General features: G+C 35.8%; 1 protein-coding gene across 1 annotated transcript in view; it reads right to left on the bottom strand.

Moving 5' to 3' along the window:
* CNTN5 (contactin 5) overlaps positions 1-18,325 on the bottom strand; it is a 1,397,849-nt gene that overhangs the window by 422,071 nt on the left and 957,453 nt on the right. Inside the window, exon 8 of the mRNA XM_032295928.1 lies at positions 17,803-18,006. Coding sequence (XP_032151819.1) covers positions 17,803-18,006 — 204 coding nt within the window. The remainder of the gene's footprint in view (positions 1-17,802; positions 18,007-18,325) is intronic.

Here is an 18,325-nt window from a genome sequence, read left to right on the forward strand (position 1 = left end):
CAATAAAGTCCAGGCTGAGGTTGTCTCAGTTGGAGTTGAGAAACTTATTGAGAACTGGTGCCAAGGTCACTCTTGCTTTATTTTAGTAAGGAGACTTTTGGTATTTTGCCCCCATCCTAGAGATCTGTGGAACTCTGAATTTGAGACAAATTATTTAGGGTAACTGGTGAAAGAAATTTCTATGCAGCAAAGCTTTCAAGATGTGACCTGGCTGTTTTTAAAAGTGGACAGTCACACAGGTTTACAAAGACATGGTCTGAAATTCAAGCTTATGTTTAATAGGGAAGCAGAGTATAAATGTTCGGAAAATTTGCAGCCTGACCGTGAAGTAGAAAACAAAAACCCATTTTCTGTGGGGAAATTCAAACCAGCTGCAGAAATTTGTGTAAGTGGGAGCTGAACGTTAGTAGCCAAGACAATGTGGAAAGTGTTTCCAGGGCATGTTAGAAGTCTTTGTAGCAGCTGGTCCTGTAACAGGGCTAGTAAGGAAAAATAGTTTCATAGGCCAGGCCTGGGGTCCAGCTGCATCGTGCAGCCTCAGCACATGGCATTCTGCATCCCAGCTGTTCCAGCTCCAGCCATGGCTAAAACGTGCTAAGATATAGCTCAAGCCATTGGTTCAGAGAGTAAAAGCCTCAGGTCTTGGTGGTTTCCACATGGCATTGGACCTGTAGGTGTGCAGAATACAAGAGTTGAGGTGGTGAACCTCTGCTTAGATCTCAGAGGAGGCACAGAAATGCCTGGATGTCCAAGCAGATGTCTGATACAGGGGTGGAGCCTTCATGTAAAGCCTCTACTAGGACAATGTGAAGGGAATATGTGGGTTGAAGCCCCTACTCAGACTCCCCACTGGGATGCTGCCTAGTGGAACTGTGAGATGAGGGCCACCATCCTCTTAGACCAGAGAATGTTAGATCCACCAACAGTTTGCACCATGTTCTTGGAAAACCTGCAAATACTTAATGTCAGCCTGTGAAAGCAGCCAAGGGGGCTGTATCCTGCAGAGACAAAGGGACAGAGTTGCCCCAAGACCTTGGTACTCCACAACTTGCATCAGCATGCCCTTGCATCAGCATGCCCTGGATATGAGATATGGAGTCAACAGAGATTATTTTGGAGCATTAAGATTTAATGACTGCCTGGCTGGTTTTTGGATTTGCATGGGGCCTGTAGCCCCTTGGTTTTGACCAATCTCTTCCTTTGGGATTGGAAGCATTTATCCAATGCCTATACCCACACTGTACCTTGGAAGTAACTAACTTGTCTTTGATTTTACAGGCTCCTAGGTGGAAAGGACTTGCCTCGTCTCAGAAAAGTCTTTGGATTAGACTTTTGAGTTAATGCTGGAGTAAGTTAAGACTTTGGGGACTGTTAGGAAAGCATGATTGGTTTTGAAACATGAAAGGACATGAGATTTGACAGGGGCCAGGGTAGAATGATACAGTTTGGCTCTGTTTCCACCCAAATCTCATCTCAAATTGTAATACCCATGTGTTGAAGGTGGGGCCTGTGGGAGGCAATTGGATCATGGGGTGGTAGAGTTCTCATATCTGATGTTTTAAAGGTATGGCTTTTCCCATCTTGTGATCTTTCTCTCCTGCGCCATGTAAGACATGCCTTACTTTTCCTTCATCTTCTGCCATCATTGTAAGTTTCCCACAGCCTCCCCAGTCATGTGAAACTGCGAGTCAATTACACCTCTTTTTATAAATTACCCAGTCTCAGGTAATTCTTTATAGCAGTGCGAGAATGGGCTGATACAATCAGTCTGTTGCATTTTGCCAAAACTACCTTAAAATCCATTTCTGAGCATAGAGTTTACCATGTGGGTACAGACACTGGGTAAGTGCTCCCATTCCAAAAGGGAGAAATTGGTCAAAACGAAGAGGCTACAGGCCCCATGCAAGTCCAAAGATGAGCCAGGCAGTCATTAAAATGTAAAGCTCCAATATAATCTCCATTGACTGCATGTCTGACACCCAGGGTATGCTGATGCAGGGGTGGACTCCCATTAAATCTTAAAGCTACAAAATGGTTCTTACGTCTTTTTTTTTTTTTTTTAAGTTGTTTTCTTCCTTGGCCTCTAAATTTCTAATTCTCTAAACAATTCTTGAAGATATGTCTTCTATTTAAAAAAAGGAAAATCAGAAGGGCCTGCAGCAATGGCCGACTTGTGGAAGGGCGGCTATTTATACATATGAGTCATTTGCAAGTCGCCCATCTGTAAAATTTGTACTACATGTATTTGATCATCATGATGTTACGATGACAGTAAAATATTTCCTTATGTTGGCTTTCATTTATTTATTAAATAAGTGGGTGATGGAAATATTCTTTAAAATTCTGGATTCAGCATATTCTTCATTCTTTTCTTTATAACTAATATTTTTAACACTCTGACATTGTAAAGGAAAACCTACATTTTAAAGAAAAAAGCATGCAAAATATTAAGTAGACTCTACTAATTATTAAGAAAATTAGTCTCTGTATTCTCCTGACATTTAATTTGACAGATAATTAACACACTATGCAGCAGGCAACCTTACATTCCCTATAGATGAATTCTGTCATTCTGAAAGATCTGTGTAACCCCAATTTTACTTATATGGGTTACTTCATACACTCTTCCTAGTGTCATATATTTGATGGATTCTTTCATTCTTGCAGTAATGACAAGAATATCCTTCATGACATTTATTCCAATGAAATTGAGAAGGAAAAAATATTGATTGCTTCTGTAAGGATCAGCTCTAACCCCACCCTTTAGATTTGAGTTTTGGTAATATTGATGAAATTAATCCAATATCCCAATGTAGCATTGATATCCTAAGGAAGGCAGAATAATACAGTAGATAAAACAATCACTGTGAGTTAGAGCACTAGCTCCAGACCTCCCACCAACTATGATCTTGCATCTGTCCCTTAACTGGTGGTAACAGAACAATAAAGTGTAAAGATTAGGAATGTACTCTTTGGATTCAGAAAAGAATAATCAAGAGGACTTGCTGACTGTCTAAATCACAGGTTCTTTAGGGAAAAAAAAGCTAAGCTCAAAATGCTGTTTTGCTGTGATGACTAAAGACTAATGATGAAAGAATGTATGAAATGCCTTCAGCATAGTGGCTTGGTGCACAGGAAGAACGTTAATCATTAGCAAGCCTTCGACTTAGGCAGCTTACTGTCTCTTCTCCACAGCTCCAAAGACGAGTGTTATAAAATAGTAAGACGAATCACTGAGTTTTAAAATAGTTTGAATAATGGCAAGATTTTATTGGTATAAGTGAATTACCTCTCAGTATGTCTACTTTGAAGACATAACACACATTTGAATATATGAGGCTCAGTACATTTGTTAAGAAATAAATGTCTTGTTACTTTATAGTAAATTTGCAAAATATCTCATTGGAGTGAACTCTGGAAGAAACACTTCTAAATATTACAAATTACTTTCCAGAAGTAGTTTTAGAATCCTCAATATCCTGGATGTGATTTTTAATACTGTGTAATAAAAATGATCACAAAATAGTAAATCCCGAATCCTTGCAGGATAATGAAAACTTTAAAATATCCATCATACGTTATTCAATTTTAGACAAATTAACTGAGACAAAATGTGAAATTAGTTCAGAGAGAAAAAAAAATGGAAGGAAATCATTTAAAATGATTCATAGGGAGCCTTAAGGTTATTTTTAAATACCTTACTAAATGTTCAGAGAAAAATCAGGTAGAGCATATTAAGAATAGCAATGCAAGTCAAGATAAGGAAAACGGAAAACCATAGGAAAATATGCTATCTGGTTAATAAGAGAAAGGCTGTCTAAATAAAGTGAGAAGAACAACTATCACATATGGCAGCTCAATTATGAGGACACCCCTTCCAAACAAACATTTTAATCTAAATTTCAATAATGACCTTAAAGGCACTCCAAAACTATGCATTAAATACATGGCAACTGACCAACTGCAGAAATACTGCAACCTCTTGAAAATCCCCAGAAAGTCACACTTATTGAGGTAAAATAAAAAGTCAGATGTTTCATAACTAACTGAACATAAAAACTCCTAGTGATGCTTGTGAAAAATACTATTCTCCACTTAAGACTGACTGAATCAGAATATCTAAGGGAGAACCAGGGATCTGTATTTTTAGTGAGATTCTCTCCAATGCGATTTTGCTATCACATTTCATCCACCTTTTTTGGGACACACTATCTAGTATAAAGATTTTAAAATATAAAGAAATGTGTATCTTTTTAAAAAATATGTCACAAGTAATGATTCATTCTCACCATGGAGATGCAGGAAAACACACCAGTACATTTTACTGTACACACAAGTAAAATATACTGAATATATGTGAAATATCTGCCAGTACTGTGGAAAACACAGATTCCTGAGACTTATTGGGTGAGGATAATTTGTTTACAGGTTGTAACTGGTCTCTTTCTTCCAATCCTCTTTCTGAAGAAATACCCACAAACAAGTTGGCCTCTCCAGGTATGTCCAGACGGTGCATTTGAAGACTGTGGTTCTTCTCAGGACTCCCAGGGAAAGAGTAGGTCCAATATTTCATTCTCTTTGGAAATTTTCAGAAGGATTCTGCCTTTCAAGGTCAGTGAACACTCTAAAAGACACTGCATAGTCAGCTAGTTGAGTGTGGTTCTGGGAGGGCCTGACAACTCAGTGGGTCTGGAAGTACTCCTCAACCTTGGAAAGGGAGAGCACGTGGACTCAACTATTCCTAGTTACTTTCAGCTGGGAGATGGCTGCTCTTGTCTCCTGGCAAGGGAGAGGAGCAGGGACACGTCTTCTATTTCTAAAGAAAGTGCTTCTTACTGATTTATTCACGTTTCACAATTCTGGAGTGAAAAAAGCCTGCTTTTTGGGACCTTCCCCAGAAACTCTGACTGGGCAGATCTGAAACATAACCCAGTATTTTTATTTTTTTCTAAGCATTGTCGATTATTCTGATGCAAGCATTTAGGTATCACATTATTGAGTACTGGCCCACTACATGCAATTTATGAAGACTTCCAAAATCTTTGAGAAGTTTTTTAAAACTAAATATTATTATTTTTAAAATGTTTTATTGATAAATGATGCGAATGATTATCTTAGTCTTCATAATCTTTAGCCATGAGAAAACATTACGTTTCCAACATAATTTCAATCTATTGAAGAATAACGTTTTGTCATGGGTAGTGAAATATCTTAGGTATGAAAAGTTATGTGTTGGCAAAATGAAATAGTCTTTAGGGGTTGAGGTAGGGCTGGCATTGTGATGATTATTTTGTAAAGTTTATTTATTTATTTATTTTGAGACAGAATCTCACTCTGTTGCCAGGCTGGAGTGCAGTGGCACGATCTCAGCTCACTGCAACCTGTGCCTCTCGGGTTCAAGTGATTCTCCTGCCTTAGCCTTCCAGTAGCTAGGACACACTACCACACCCAGCTAATTTTTGTATTTCTAGTAGAGACAGGGCTTGATCATGTTGGCCAGGATGATCTGGATCTCTTAACCTTGTGATCCGCTACCATGGCATCCCCAAGTGCTGGGATTACAGGCATGGGCCTAGTCTTGTAAAGTATCCTAATAGGTGAAGGGTTAACTAAAATTCCCAGTTTCTCAGGCGATACTGAGCTCTGTTGGGTAGTGAGTGAAACATCAACCTGGTAAATATGATTTGCACGGAGATATCATAAGGCTGTGTGGGTGGTATTATGAAAGTGGCAGATGAATTTCAATATGGACAACCATAAGGAAATGCTTTTAGAAGAAAATCTAAACTATGCTTATTATATGGCATGCTTTATTCCAGTTTATTGTAAGTAACTAACTTCATGATATTTGGCAAATCATTTGCATTCTTGCAGACAGAGCTAGGAGTTAAGAAGGTACTTCATGAAGAGAGAATAGAAAGAAAAAAATATGGAATCAGAAAATTGTGGAGAAGTCTTGGAATAAAAAATTATTGAAGGCAAGTGATGGCATATAAAGCTTCTCCCAATGTTACTGCCCATCCATCCCCTTTATCTCTATTAAAATCTCAGTTCTAGAAAAAGAGTTTACATTTATACAATAAACAATAACAGCAATAACAAAACTATAATAATAGGAATAGTGTAGAAAAGTCATTTCTGATTACAGTAACACCCCCCCACCCCACCACACACACACAAGTAAAATGCTATGGGAATTATAGGATAAGTGCTGTGTTAATAGCTAACCTTTACTAAAGCTTACTAAATAACAGACACTCTTCTAAGTGCTTTGCATGTATTCATGTATTTAATCCTCACAGGAATCCTATCAGCTAAGTACCATTATTATTCCCATGTTCAGATGAATACATTGAGGCATAAATAGGATAATTCTCTTGTCTAAGATTAAGTAGCTATTAAATCAAACTCAAGTGTGTGACCAATGTATTTCTAACCAAATTAGGCAAAGAGATTCTAGTTTAAATTTCTGTAATGATGCCACACTAATGAATTGCATTCCAAAAGTGGTGTTACAATTAGTTCCATGGTATTACACTGTGGCCTCACTTATTTGCTACAATCTAGAATACTTCAATATTTTTGAGAGTGTGTTTTGCATACGAATCCTATTCACCTTAAGTGAGCTACACAAAGAAGTTCAAAGTCACTGATATGGGTGACAGGTAAAGAAATGTTGGAATTAGAAATGGAAGGAAAGGAACAGATGAGAATGCCATTGCAGATGTAGAATTCACAGGGCTTGCAGAACTTATGGCATATGTGATCATGAGATTAGGGGTTGTCTCATTGACCAAGAAATGTTTATGTTTGATGTCTAGGAGAAAGGTGATACCATTCACAGCATAAATATCAGTTGGAGAAGTTGGTTTGTGGGATATTCTAAATCGGAAACAGAACAGAAGTATTCACTAAAGAAAAAAGTATTTAAAAATATCATGGGGATCAGGAGTAGAGTTTTGAAAGAACACCTACATTTAAGAAGATAAGCCTCCTTAAATTCTTCATGGAAAAAAGGCAAAGTGCAAATAAGGCACACTGGGTGGACAGACATATAGATAGGAAAGTAAACGAAATGCTTAATTTAGGGGGTTGACTGAGACAGTGAAAGGTACAAATGATACGGTTTGGGAGAACAGACAGCAAGGAAAGATGAAAAGAAAATATTTGTAGCTGTGTACATGGACTGCAAAGAGGTCAGAAGAATGAAGGCTAAGAAAATGCTGATACATTTGATTAAAAGAAAGTTGACAAGTTTAAAGAAAATTCTGTGAGTGATAATGGGGAGGCCTCATGCCCAGTTGGAGATTATTAAATGGAAGAGGAAGTATAGCAGCAGAAGCACTGAGTGAAGAGTAGTTTCTTAAGAAATATGAATACAGAAAAATTCAGATAAACATAACTGAATATACCTTTGCCACCAATGCAGAAATCAACCCAAAGTTCACTTTCCTTTCTTTCATGAAGAAAAATGTGTTCATAGTTACAATGCCAGTTATCAAAAGTTTATGTCTTTCAGAAATTCATTTCTGAATTGCAATGACAAGCTTTCATATGGGAAATCAAGAAAAAGACTAAGTTAGATATACATTTAGCAAATTCATCTTGTTATTTATTAGCGCATATTAATTCTGCCAAGGTTTCAAGACAAATTAAGAGAGTTAATACAACGCCAAAAGAACACCTACAATTAAGAAGATAAACCTCCTTAAATTCTTCATGGAACAAAGGTCAAGTGTGAATAAGACACAGTGGGTGGACAGACATATCCATGGATAAGTAAATGAAATGACTGATTTAGGGGGTAGATCGAGAAGGAACAGTGAAAAGTACAAATGAAATGACTTGAGAGAACATACTGCCAGGAAAGATGAAAAGAAAATAATCTTTTAGAATATTTGTTTTATGCTATAAAAAGAATATTTCATCTGATAAAAAATCTCTTCATAGATAGAATTCAAGTTGTTTTTTAAGTCTGTTTAGGGAGAAATTGGATTGTATGGAATGACTGATTGTCAAAGACATGTGAGCAAATGAAATATCCACCTTATTCAAAAATCATCCAATAATTTTTTGATGCTTTAAGTTCTCAGATCAAGATTATAGGCTTTCCAGAGAGACAGAGAAAAAAACAAAAGATTAATAGAAGCCAAAATTTCTACATTCCTGCAGACTTTGACATAGACTTCTTATATTATTTGGCTTCCTTATCATAGATAAATGTGCCCAAATAGGAGTGTTCTTGTCAGAAGCTTTCCAAGTCCCCTTGAAATTATCCATAAATTGAAAATTCTGAACAAAAATTAGAGCAAGAAAATGTGTCCTGGATTTAGGATAGGAAAAAAAAAAAAAAAAAAAAAAAAGAATATTCAAAGTTATTCCAATTGCCATATTCCACGATAAACAGAATAATCAGAAAATAACAGTGGCTTTGCTATATTCCATTGTACTGAACCAAACATCAGGAGTCAGAGGGGACAACATGAGATCCATTCTCTCCGTGCTTTATCTCAGGCAAAGCAGAGAGGATTCACAGAGCCTATGTTATGGTGGCCCCCTTGAGGGCAGATCCACTCTTCCTGTGGAGACTCTAGTGGGGAATCCCTTCCCTTGCTTTTTCTAGCTTCTAAAGCTGCATTTAGTGGCTCACAGCCTGTTTTTCTACCTTCAAACGCATCACTCCAATCTCCGCTTAGTCAATTGTCATCACATTGCTTTCTCATTGGTCATCAATTATCCTTCTGCCTCCCTCTTAAGGATACTTGTGACTACCTTTAGGGCTGACCTAGATAATCTAGAGTGATGTGTCCACTTCCAGATCTTTAACCTAATTGCATCCATAAAACCCATGAACAACATAAGCCAATATTCATTTTCCAGGAATTAGGATTTGGACATCTTGAGGGCCATTATTCAGCCTATGATAGTCTTCACAGGCATACCGTTTCTATATTTTTCCATTGCTCCTAGGACCTGCAGTATTCAGGAGTAAATTAATTGGGGTGATTCATGGATCATGTAATTAGGTAACTCTGCACAATTTCCATGTTGACAAAATTCTTGCCTTAAAATAAACATGTTATCTACATATACATTCTCACTGATTAGTTTGCTTGTAGTTCATTAATTAAAAATGAAAATCTCAGATTCACCACCACCAAATAGTAGATTATCTGCATCTGTAGCCTTTTTACTTTTTTCTCCCACTGTTAGAACTGATGAATTTCCCAACGAAGATGAATCTTTCTGCATGCATTCTCGATCTATTTCCACTCACTTTCTCATGGTACTAACTGAATTCTCTCTACCGCAATATCTAACTCCAAAGACGGAAAAGAGCCCAGGGCCTGTTTTTTTGTTCTCTTTCTTGTCTTGTCTTTTCTTCCCTTTTTTTATTTTTTCTTAATTAGCCTTTCTATATCACTGTGGAGCCACTATAGCACCAGGAAAGGGGGCTGGGAAAATGTTGCCTTACGAAGTAGGAAGATCTTGTAGGGAAAGATTCCAACTGTACTGAAAGAAAAGTGAGAAGCCTGGTTCTGTGCAAAGTGGATTTTGGGAAGACGTAGACAGCTTTGCTATACCTTTGCTTAATATAGGATATTAATATAACAACCTCAACCTCTTTTTAGTTAATATTTGCTTGCATATATTTTCCATCTTTTTACTTTAATACATGTACCATTTTCAAACAGTGCTTCTCATGTAGTAGACCTAAGTGTAGATTAAATAAAAATAAGTTTTTAAAAAGTAACTGGAATTGTGCTGGGAACTCAAATGAGAGGAAAAAATGAAACTACAAAATTACCACATAAGACAGAGTTAGTGAGACCCTGAAGGGAGACTGGAAGCAGCAATGTTGCAGGGAGAGGCCCAGGTGTCTAAGGGAGAAATGGTAGCTGCTGAGGAATTAGAGCTCAGCAAAAAGATACGTGGTTCAGGAGGCGGAGGTTGCGGTGAGCCGAGATCGCGCCATTGCACTCCAGCCTGGGTAACATGAGTGAAACTCCGTCTCCAAAAAAAAAAAAAAAAAAAAAAGATACGTGGTTCATGGGGAGTGTTCAATAAATTCTGCTGTGTTTTGTGGAATGCAAGCACCTCACTCATTACCCTCCAAATCATTAATAAAAATCTGCATTACTCATAAATGCTTTCGGGGTTGGACTCGCTTTGTTTTTAGTGCAGTGATAGTGAGCTTGGCCTCATCAGAACGCTGAGCAAGGACAGACAGATCCTAGGGTGCAGGGTTACAGACAGAATCTTTGTCAGTTTTTATGCGGGTATCCTGCCTCATATTGAATTGGAAACTACAAGAGAATAGTTGTTTTGTTTGCTTTGCTCTCCATTGTATCCCTGTACCTAACAAAATATCTGACTCATAGTAGGTGTGCAATACGCCTTTGCAAATACACGAGAATAATTTTTCACCATGTCAGTAAGGGAAAATGATTGTGTTGCTAAGTACTTCAAATCTTCCAAAGCTTCACCATCGCTTTAATGATAATATGGTCAACAAAGCATTTCATGGTATGACACATTATTCCTTCAAATAGCCTTGCATTTTAGTTATTCAGACTGAAGTGCAACTTTATTACACTATTTTATACTTGTATTTGATAGAGAGTCAAATACAATCTCTTTATTTATTCACCTAAAGTCAAATTACTTTCAAAGCTAAATTATATATATGTAAAATAGCATTTTGTACAGTAATAATCTGTCTTTCTCACTAGTCCAAAATTCTTTTCATAGATAGATATTAAAGCTGCCTTTTCAATCTGCTTAGGGAGAAATTGGATTGTACAGAATGACTGTCAAGGATATGTGAGCAAATGAACTATTCATCTTATTCAAAAACCATCCAATACTTTTTTGATGTTTTAAGTTTTTAGATCAAGTTTATAAGCTTTCCAGAGAGAGACACAGAAAAATAAATGATTAATAATAGTCAAAATTTCTATATTCCAAGCCCCATCTAAAGCCCCTCCCCACCACAGGTATCTATTCATATGTATGTCACCCAGTGAAAAATGGAACCAATTACTGAATCAAAAGACAAATAACAGAAAGTCAACTTCTTTCTTCAACATTCGAATTTATGTAAGTATTAGATGTAGTTCTTTTCTGTAAGCGAGTGTGCAAGGGCTGTGAAAATTACCTACACTGACTACCGTCTATGTTTCGGATAAGTCTTGTGTGCCAGTTCAACTTATCTTGACCAGATTTTTTTACTCCTACAAGTGCTATGCAACCAGGTTCATGTAGGCGCAACCAGTTTCACAAAGTTGCAACTTGAGGGAAATTTCGAAAAACAAGAGTTATGTCTAACAGAACTACCCTCCAGGAGTGGGAGATGAAAGTCCATCAATACACCCCGCAAGGTGACCGTTCTGAGTGCATTCTGTAATTCTCTGGTCCTGTGGGCTCAAACGCAAGCATCTCTCCTCTGGCGTCACCTATCAACCCCATCCCATCTCCTAATCCTGCTCTCTGGGGAGAAAGTTAAAATAAATTACCTACAAGCAATTCTTGTTTCCACCTTCACTTCAGGGGATCCAAAGCTAAGATTACACATTTTATAATAGAGAGTTTTTAAGTAAACTTCTGTTTGTACTTGAAAGGAAAAATATTACCTACGCATATGTCCTTTATGATTTTTAGAAAGGTCTACAATTTTTTTCAGAGAATTGTAAAAACACAATGTTCTTGAAATGATTTTTATACCTAAATCTTTGGTCACAGCAGATTAAACATAATTTTTATATTCAAACCCCTACAGAGGTGTTTGCCATGTTTGCAGACATATCCATTATAATGCTTATCTCTACATTGAGAAGTTTGTAAAACCCAGCAGGAATTTCAGCTGACCATGGTGGAATATATATTCTGTTTTTATTTTTGGAACAAGTGTTTAATATGTGCTATCTACTTAGGAAAACATTCGGGAATATGTCCTTCTTATATATGTACTTTTCAATTATATTTTTTGAAGAGAGATCAAATAGTGATATTAAAGTTTTTGAATAAAAATAATTCCATTCTAATCTATGCCTTCTTTAGAGTGATTTTATGTTTCAATTTTTTTCATATTATCTCAGCATGAATTTTGTAATCACTCCATAAGTACAGGAATTTTCAACAGTGGTTATTAATTAGAATTGCCTATATGTGTATATGTGCATATATGTATATATGCACATATATATGTACATATATATATATATATATATATATATATATATATTTGTATATCTGAGAATTTTGCAAGTTGGTGTGAGTTCCCCTGATGGTGTGTCTGAAGAATCAGTTCTCTTCTGGGGTGTGGGAGACATGCCTGAATGGTTTGTGTGGATGACCAGGCTCTGCTTTGGTGTGAGGACAGCAAGCTGGCTGTCAGGCTGCTAGCATACAAATGCTGGAATAAGAGTTTTTCACTAGAGTGCTAAAATTGACATAAAAAATTTAGCTTTCCATGGAAAGCTCATTCATATCATTAAGGGATGAGTCTTTGGACATTTTTCATATAGAGAAGGAAAAAGTGTCCAATACTTTATTGAAATAGTTGTTCAATGTCTATATCTTCAATCCCCTTTGCTGAGTCCCATTTCTTAAAACCGTCCTTAGTGCTAACTTTGATTTCAGAATGTCTTCAGGCTTCCATTGGACATATATTCCTAGCCCCTTTCTTTAGAACCCTTACACTTTATTCTATGTTTTAGTTTTCTCCACCTCTTTAACACTTTAACTCAATCCTCCCTTATTCTTTGAGAAACATATTGAAATATCTCACTTTTGGTGATGCTCTTCCTCTCCTTCAGCATCCTCAATGATAATATGGATTTATTTTTGTAAGGTCTAAGAAGGGTGACAGGTAGCAAATGTATGCATCCAGTCTGCCATGTTGAGTTACATGTCCACTTCTTATTGAAAAGCTTATTTCCCTTGGCTTCCTTAATACTACATTCTGCTGGGGTTTTTTTGTTTTGCTTTTTTTTTTTTTTGAGAGGAGTGTCACTCGGTTGCCCAGGCTGGAGTGCAGTGGTGGGATCTCAGCTCACTGCAGCCTCCAACTCCTGGGTTCTAGCAATTCTCCTGTCTCAGCATCCTGGGTAGCTGGGATTACAGGCAAGCAACACCATGCCCAGCTAATTTTCGTATTTTTTTTAGTAGAGATGGGGTTTCACCATGTTGGCCAGGCTAGTCTCGAGCTCCTGACATCAGGTGATCTGCCCAACTCGGCCTCCCAAAGTGCTGGGATTACAGGCATGAGCCACAAACCACCATGCCCAGCCTACTCTGCTGTTTTTCCTATTATCCTATTATCTTTTTATCTCTCTGCCTTCTCCTCATTATCTTTTGTGGGATTTTCATTATTTACCCTCCTAATATAATTTGGATTCGTCAAGGCTTGATCTTAAGCTCGCTTCTCTTGTCATTTTATACTCTCTCTCCATGCTTTCTTAACTACACCAATGCTTTCATTATAATTTTCACTGTAGTACCTCACGTTCATATCTGAACACTGTTATCCAAACTACTAATTGTTTTTGCACAGCAAAATTTTAGGAAACATTAAAGCTAAATTGTATTACAATCTTTTTAATGTTACTAGCCTTATTTTTCTTTAGGTTAAATTTAATTCTAAGTTTCAATTACTATGAAAAACACATCCAGTAGAATATACATCTAGAAAGTGGCTTAAAAACGTGGAACAATATCATATTAAATGATAATTATATAGTAATAATCTGTAGATATTTATTGATTTTCCAGCTTATAGAGTTAGTCTAAAAAGAAGTATAGAAGATACGGTTGTATTTGCTAGAGAGAATTGCCAAAATAAAAGTAGAAGAAAAAAGAATGTAAGAACATAAGGAACATAACATTAGGAAAATGAAGGAAAAAGTAATTATAAAATTATCCTTATTTCATGACATAAAATGTTATGAATTAGTTTCAAGAGTTAAAAGAACAGTAGAAACTTAAGTATATTATTAAAGTTTAAAAGATAAGAAACAGTAAACCTAAAAATGCATATTAAAATAGAGGAGGGAAGAAACTTATGCATACTTATCAAAAGAATAAATAAATATTTATTGTTTAAGGTTAATTAACCAAGATGCATAGATATTTTCTACCATTTTCTGAGAACCCTATGGAACAACAAAAAAAAGAGAAGTTAGAAGTTTGGCTCTCTAGAGTGAGATTTAATGGCAGGGAGAGGTGAGTAGGATTTTCTGTTTCTTTGTTTTTCTATGTCACTACATTCATTCAATATGGATATGTTTCTTTAATTTTTTTTTAATGGACAAATAAAAGCCAAGAAAGCAATTGCCTTAGGTAAGTTACAGAAAAAACAAATGTAAATTTTGTAGCTTTTCTGGTATAAAATAAGACTGTTACTGAATGATGTAATCAAAATTTAGCAGATGTTTCCCACCTGGTTATTTTTGTTGTTGTTGTTAAATGTTAACTTAAAATGGCAGTTTTTATTTATTTATACTTGCTTTATCGAGCCTTTTATACAGTACTTCTCTGATAATGACTTGTTGAAAATATAGACATTTGTAAAAGAAAAAAGTGTCAACAATATCAACTGCTGCAGTCACTTCAATTAATGTACTGACAAAAATTATTAGTTTACTGATCTAACATTTTGTTACATAAGAAGAATGACTTACAGCATAATTTTCTGAAAGGCCAGAAGGAATAATTATCAATAGTCCAGGATGGAGGAATTGGTTGTAATAGGAAGATGGACAGGTTACTATCTCTACTGAAACTGGATGGGAGGTAACAATGCAGATTGAGATGTAGTTAGATTTAAATTTTACTAGCAGAATGATGAATTCATAAGTTACATAGTTTTTGTGAAGTGATCATTTTGAGGCAATCCAGTCTATGGAAAGCAGAGAAGTTTCCAAAAATTTTGGGGAGAGTAGCAGATTAAGCCATCCACAGAAACTTTGTGGGACTGAAAAGCAATGTTGGGAGCCCCCTTGAAATTGATGATCATAAACTGATGGTGAGTGTTAGCGTTTCAAGCAGCTTTTAGAATCTTGAGGCAGTCACAGAATAAGAGCATAACTGACTTCACTGGAGTTGGGGTTTTGCCAAGCAAGGGCAAAAGAAGACAGAGAGGCAAAGGGATTTAAATATCAACAAATGATTATTCCTGAAATGTTTGCCCATGGAAGGTAGAAGGTAAAGTTAAGTAATATATCTGGGCCATGAAACAAAAGTTTAAGACTCTTGAACATAGACATTAACTTACACATGTGCTACTCTCCCCTGTGATGGGCAGGGCAATGTGTAGAAAGAGGACTGTGGAGTGAAAAGGTGGTGGAAGAGCTTCCTCGACCTTAGGCACTATTCAAGTATAAGGTATCATAGTGAAAATGAAATTAATTGTTAGCCAAAAGAGTTACAATTTTCAGATAAGAATGCTTTAACTTCTTAAGAAATCAGGGAGAAAAAGGCTCAGAAGTTTTGGAGAAATAGCTTATGGGGAATCAATTCAGTTTTTAATTAGATAAATTATAAAACTGCCTTTCATTTTTATTTTCTTTTTTTTAATCTTAACTGTCTTTCTTATACATTACTAATGTATCTTACATGCAAACGTAAAGCTAGCTACGAATTCACTTGTTTTACTTCAAGACCAATCAATTCTAATATATAAAAGTTGATTTAATGTGATGCTTTGCCACAACTAATTTGCTCCTCCCAGTCCTTCCAGTCACTTCAGCAAAGGTTGTAATTACTCAGTTCTCCCAATTGTTTCTTCTACTTTTACTGCCACAACCTTGATTTGACATGGCTCTAATATCATTTAGATATTATTTTTGCTGTGCTTTATATTTTATGTGTTTTCTTTTCTATTATTCAGAAAAATATATTATAAATTATAAACATAGACGTGGATGCCCATTTTGTGATCCTCCTAGTTTGTAAGCTGGTTTTCTAAATCATCCAGAATGTGCTTATACGAATTTTCTTTAGGCCACTGAAATGAAAATCCTGAAATAAAAATTCTCAACCTATAGACACTGTTACAGAGTCTTGAAGTTGGCATAAAATATATGCATTTATTCCATAGTGATGTAATCAACAATGATGACTTTTAAATCTCTTTTTGTAGCCCAGCTGTCTTTTATGGGTATTAGGAATATAAATCTCAATATCTATTGCCAATTTTCACATGCATTTCCCATGTACACTGTATCTAATATTTAAAACTCAATTCCTCATTTTTACTTACTTCTCTGCTTCTTCAGCTGTGTTCTTTTCTGGTGAAGAGAATCATCATCCATTCAATCAACCATACTAAAGCCTTGAAATTGTTGTATATGCTAGCCTCCTACTACTCCACAGCCCATAATTCATTAATTATCAAATGCTGATAATTCTACCTTCTGAATATCCCAGTTATGTTTCCTGAACTCCAGTGCTACAGTCACTGCTTTTGTTCAGTCATTTATTCCTCTTGGCTAATTAGTTTTAGTAGCCCCTGAATTGGTTTTCAAGTCACCATTGTTTTATCCACATATTCCTCCATGCCATTACATAACTGTGAGGCCTTTGGCAATTTTCATCATTTCTTTAATACTGGCTTTCTCCTCTTTAAAATGAAGATTACATTCTTACTCTTTTTTTTTTTTTTTTTTGAGACGGAGTTTCGCTCTTGTTATCCAGGCTGGAGTGCAATGGCCTGATCTCGGCTCACCGCAACCTCCGCCTCCTGGGTACAGGCAATTCTCCTGCCTCAGCCTCCCGACATTTTTACTCTTTACCTGATAAGTTGTTACTATTATATATGTATTACATAATACTATATATATCTGTCTATGTATATATAATATATATTTCACAGTTTATGAAGCTGCATAGATTTTGTTGTTTACATACATACACATATCTTAACATTTACACATATAAACGTTTATATGTATATACACATATAAACAACAAAGGCCATAATAAACTAAGTGATAAGCAGAAATCCTGTGATATAGCTCTGGTCATACATTCCAGCAGCCTGTATTCTAAAAAAAAGCATATAAAAAAACAGCACTTAAACAGATTATTTTTTAAGCTTCACAATCAATCAGGATTCTCAAACTTCTTAATAATGCCTGCACAGATTTTTTTAATGCATGACAGAGCAAACTGCACATCATAAATCAATGGTAATATAGCGCTTGACTTCTTTAATGCAATGCTTAACTGTAAATGTCTATAAATACAAATGAGGTGTTTAAATTTGAAGATACTTTGGATAGATGGCAATACCTATAATTATAGAATCATCACTTCTGCCTGATTTCCATTTAAAAGTTAAAGTTCCAAGTGCTCCTATTATTGGAAAAGTAATAATAACAATTATAACTTTACCATGAAGTATTAAAAACTGAACATTCGATTTAAAGGCAGCTCAAATAAAAATGTAATGAAAACTGAATCCATAAAAATGCCTGCAATTCATACACATATGTTATATAGAGGCACTTAAGAGCAAAGGAAAGAACTGTGGAGTCTCTATTATGGTTCTTTTTTCAGATTATTTCTCCCTTTCTAGCATTAGAGTAGCATTATGGAGAATATTTCTCATGCATGGATCATCACTTTCTTATGTCAAAACTTTTATTCTAAGGCATGCATAATCATGACCTAAAAAAGTAAAATTTCTAAATACGGCAAATGCCTTTTTATTTGTAAGTTCGAATTCTTAAAAAAAAATGAATACATCTTTACTTTCAAAATTTGAGTTGGCTCACCATTTTAATGGGCCAAGCAACTTACCATCATTACGCAGAGTGAGTGGTGTTGGAGGACTAAGCACTCGAGCATTCGTCACTGTGTTTTTCACCAGACAAATATAGCTGCCAACATCTGATGTTTGGACTTTAGAAATATAAAGGTTGCCTGTCTCCTGGGAAATGAACCGCCGGCTGTCTTCCGCCACAAAGGAAGGGAACTCATTAAATACCCAGCTATAGATGATCTCTGAAAATACATAGAATTTGGTCATTGAAAGACTTTGATTTTTTCATTAACAGACAAATCTCAAACCACAAAGCCTTTAGAATGCATTAAGTATATTGCAAGGTCATACATATTTGATCCATACATCTATATAATTTCATATTGTATACTCAAAGAATAATTATTAATGACCACAGTGAGATCTGACATATTTCTTAGGATGTCTGACCTTTACTCATTTATTTACTCTATCAATTCAAATGTGTATTGGACAGGTATTAGGTACTCAGAACTACGGTAACACTGAAAACAGAAAAATAGCAGAGGCAATTCTCCATTC

This window comes from Sapajus apella, unplaced genomic scaffold, assembly GCF_009761245.1.
Source record: "Sapajus apella isolate SASKATOON/1434 unplaced genomic scaffold, GSC_monkey_1.0 scaffold34, whole genome shotgun sequence".
Taxonomy (NCBI): Eukaryota; Metazoa; Chordata; class Mammalia; order Primates; family Cebidae; genus Sapajus; species Sapajus apella.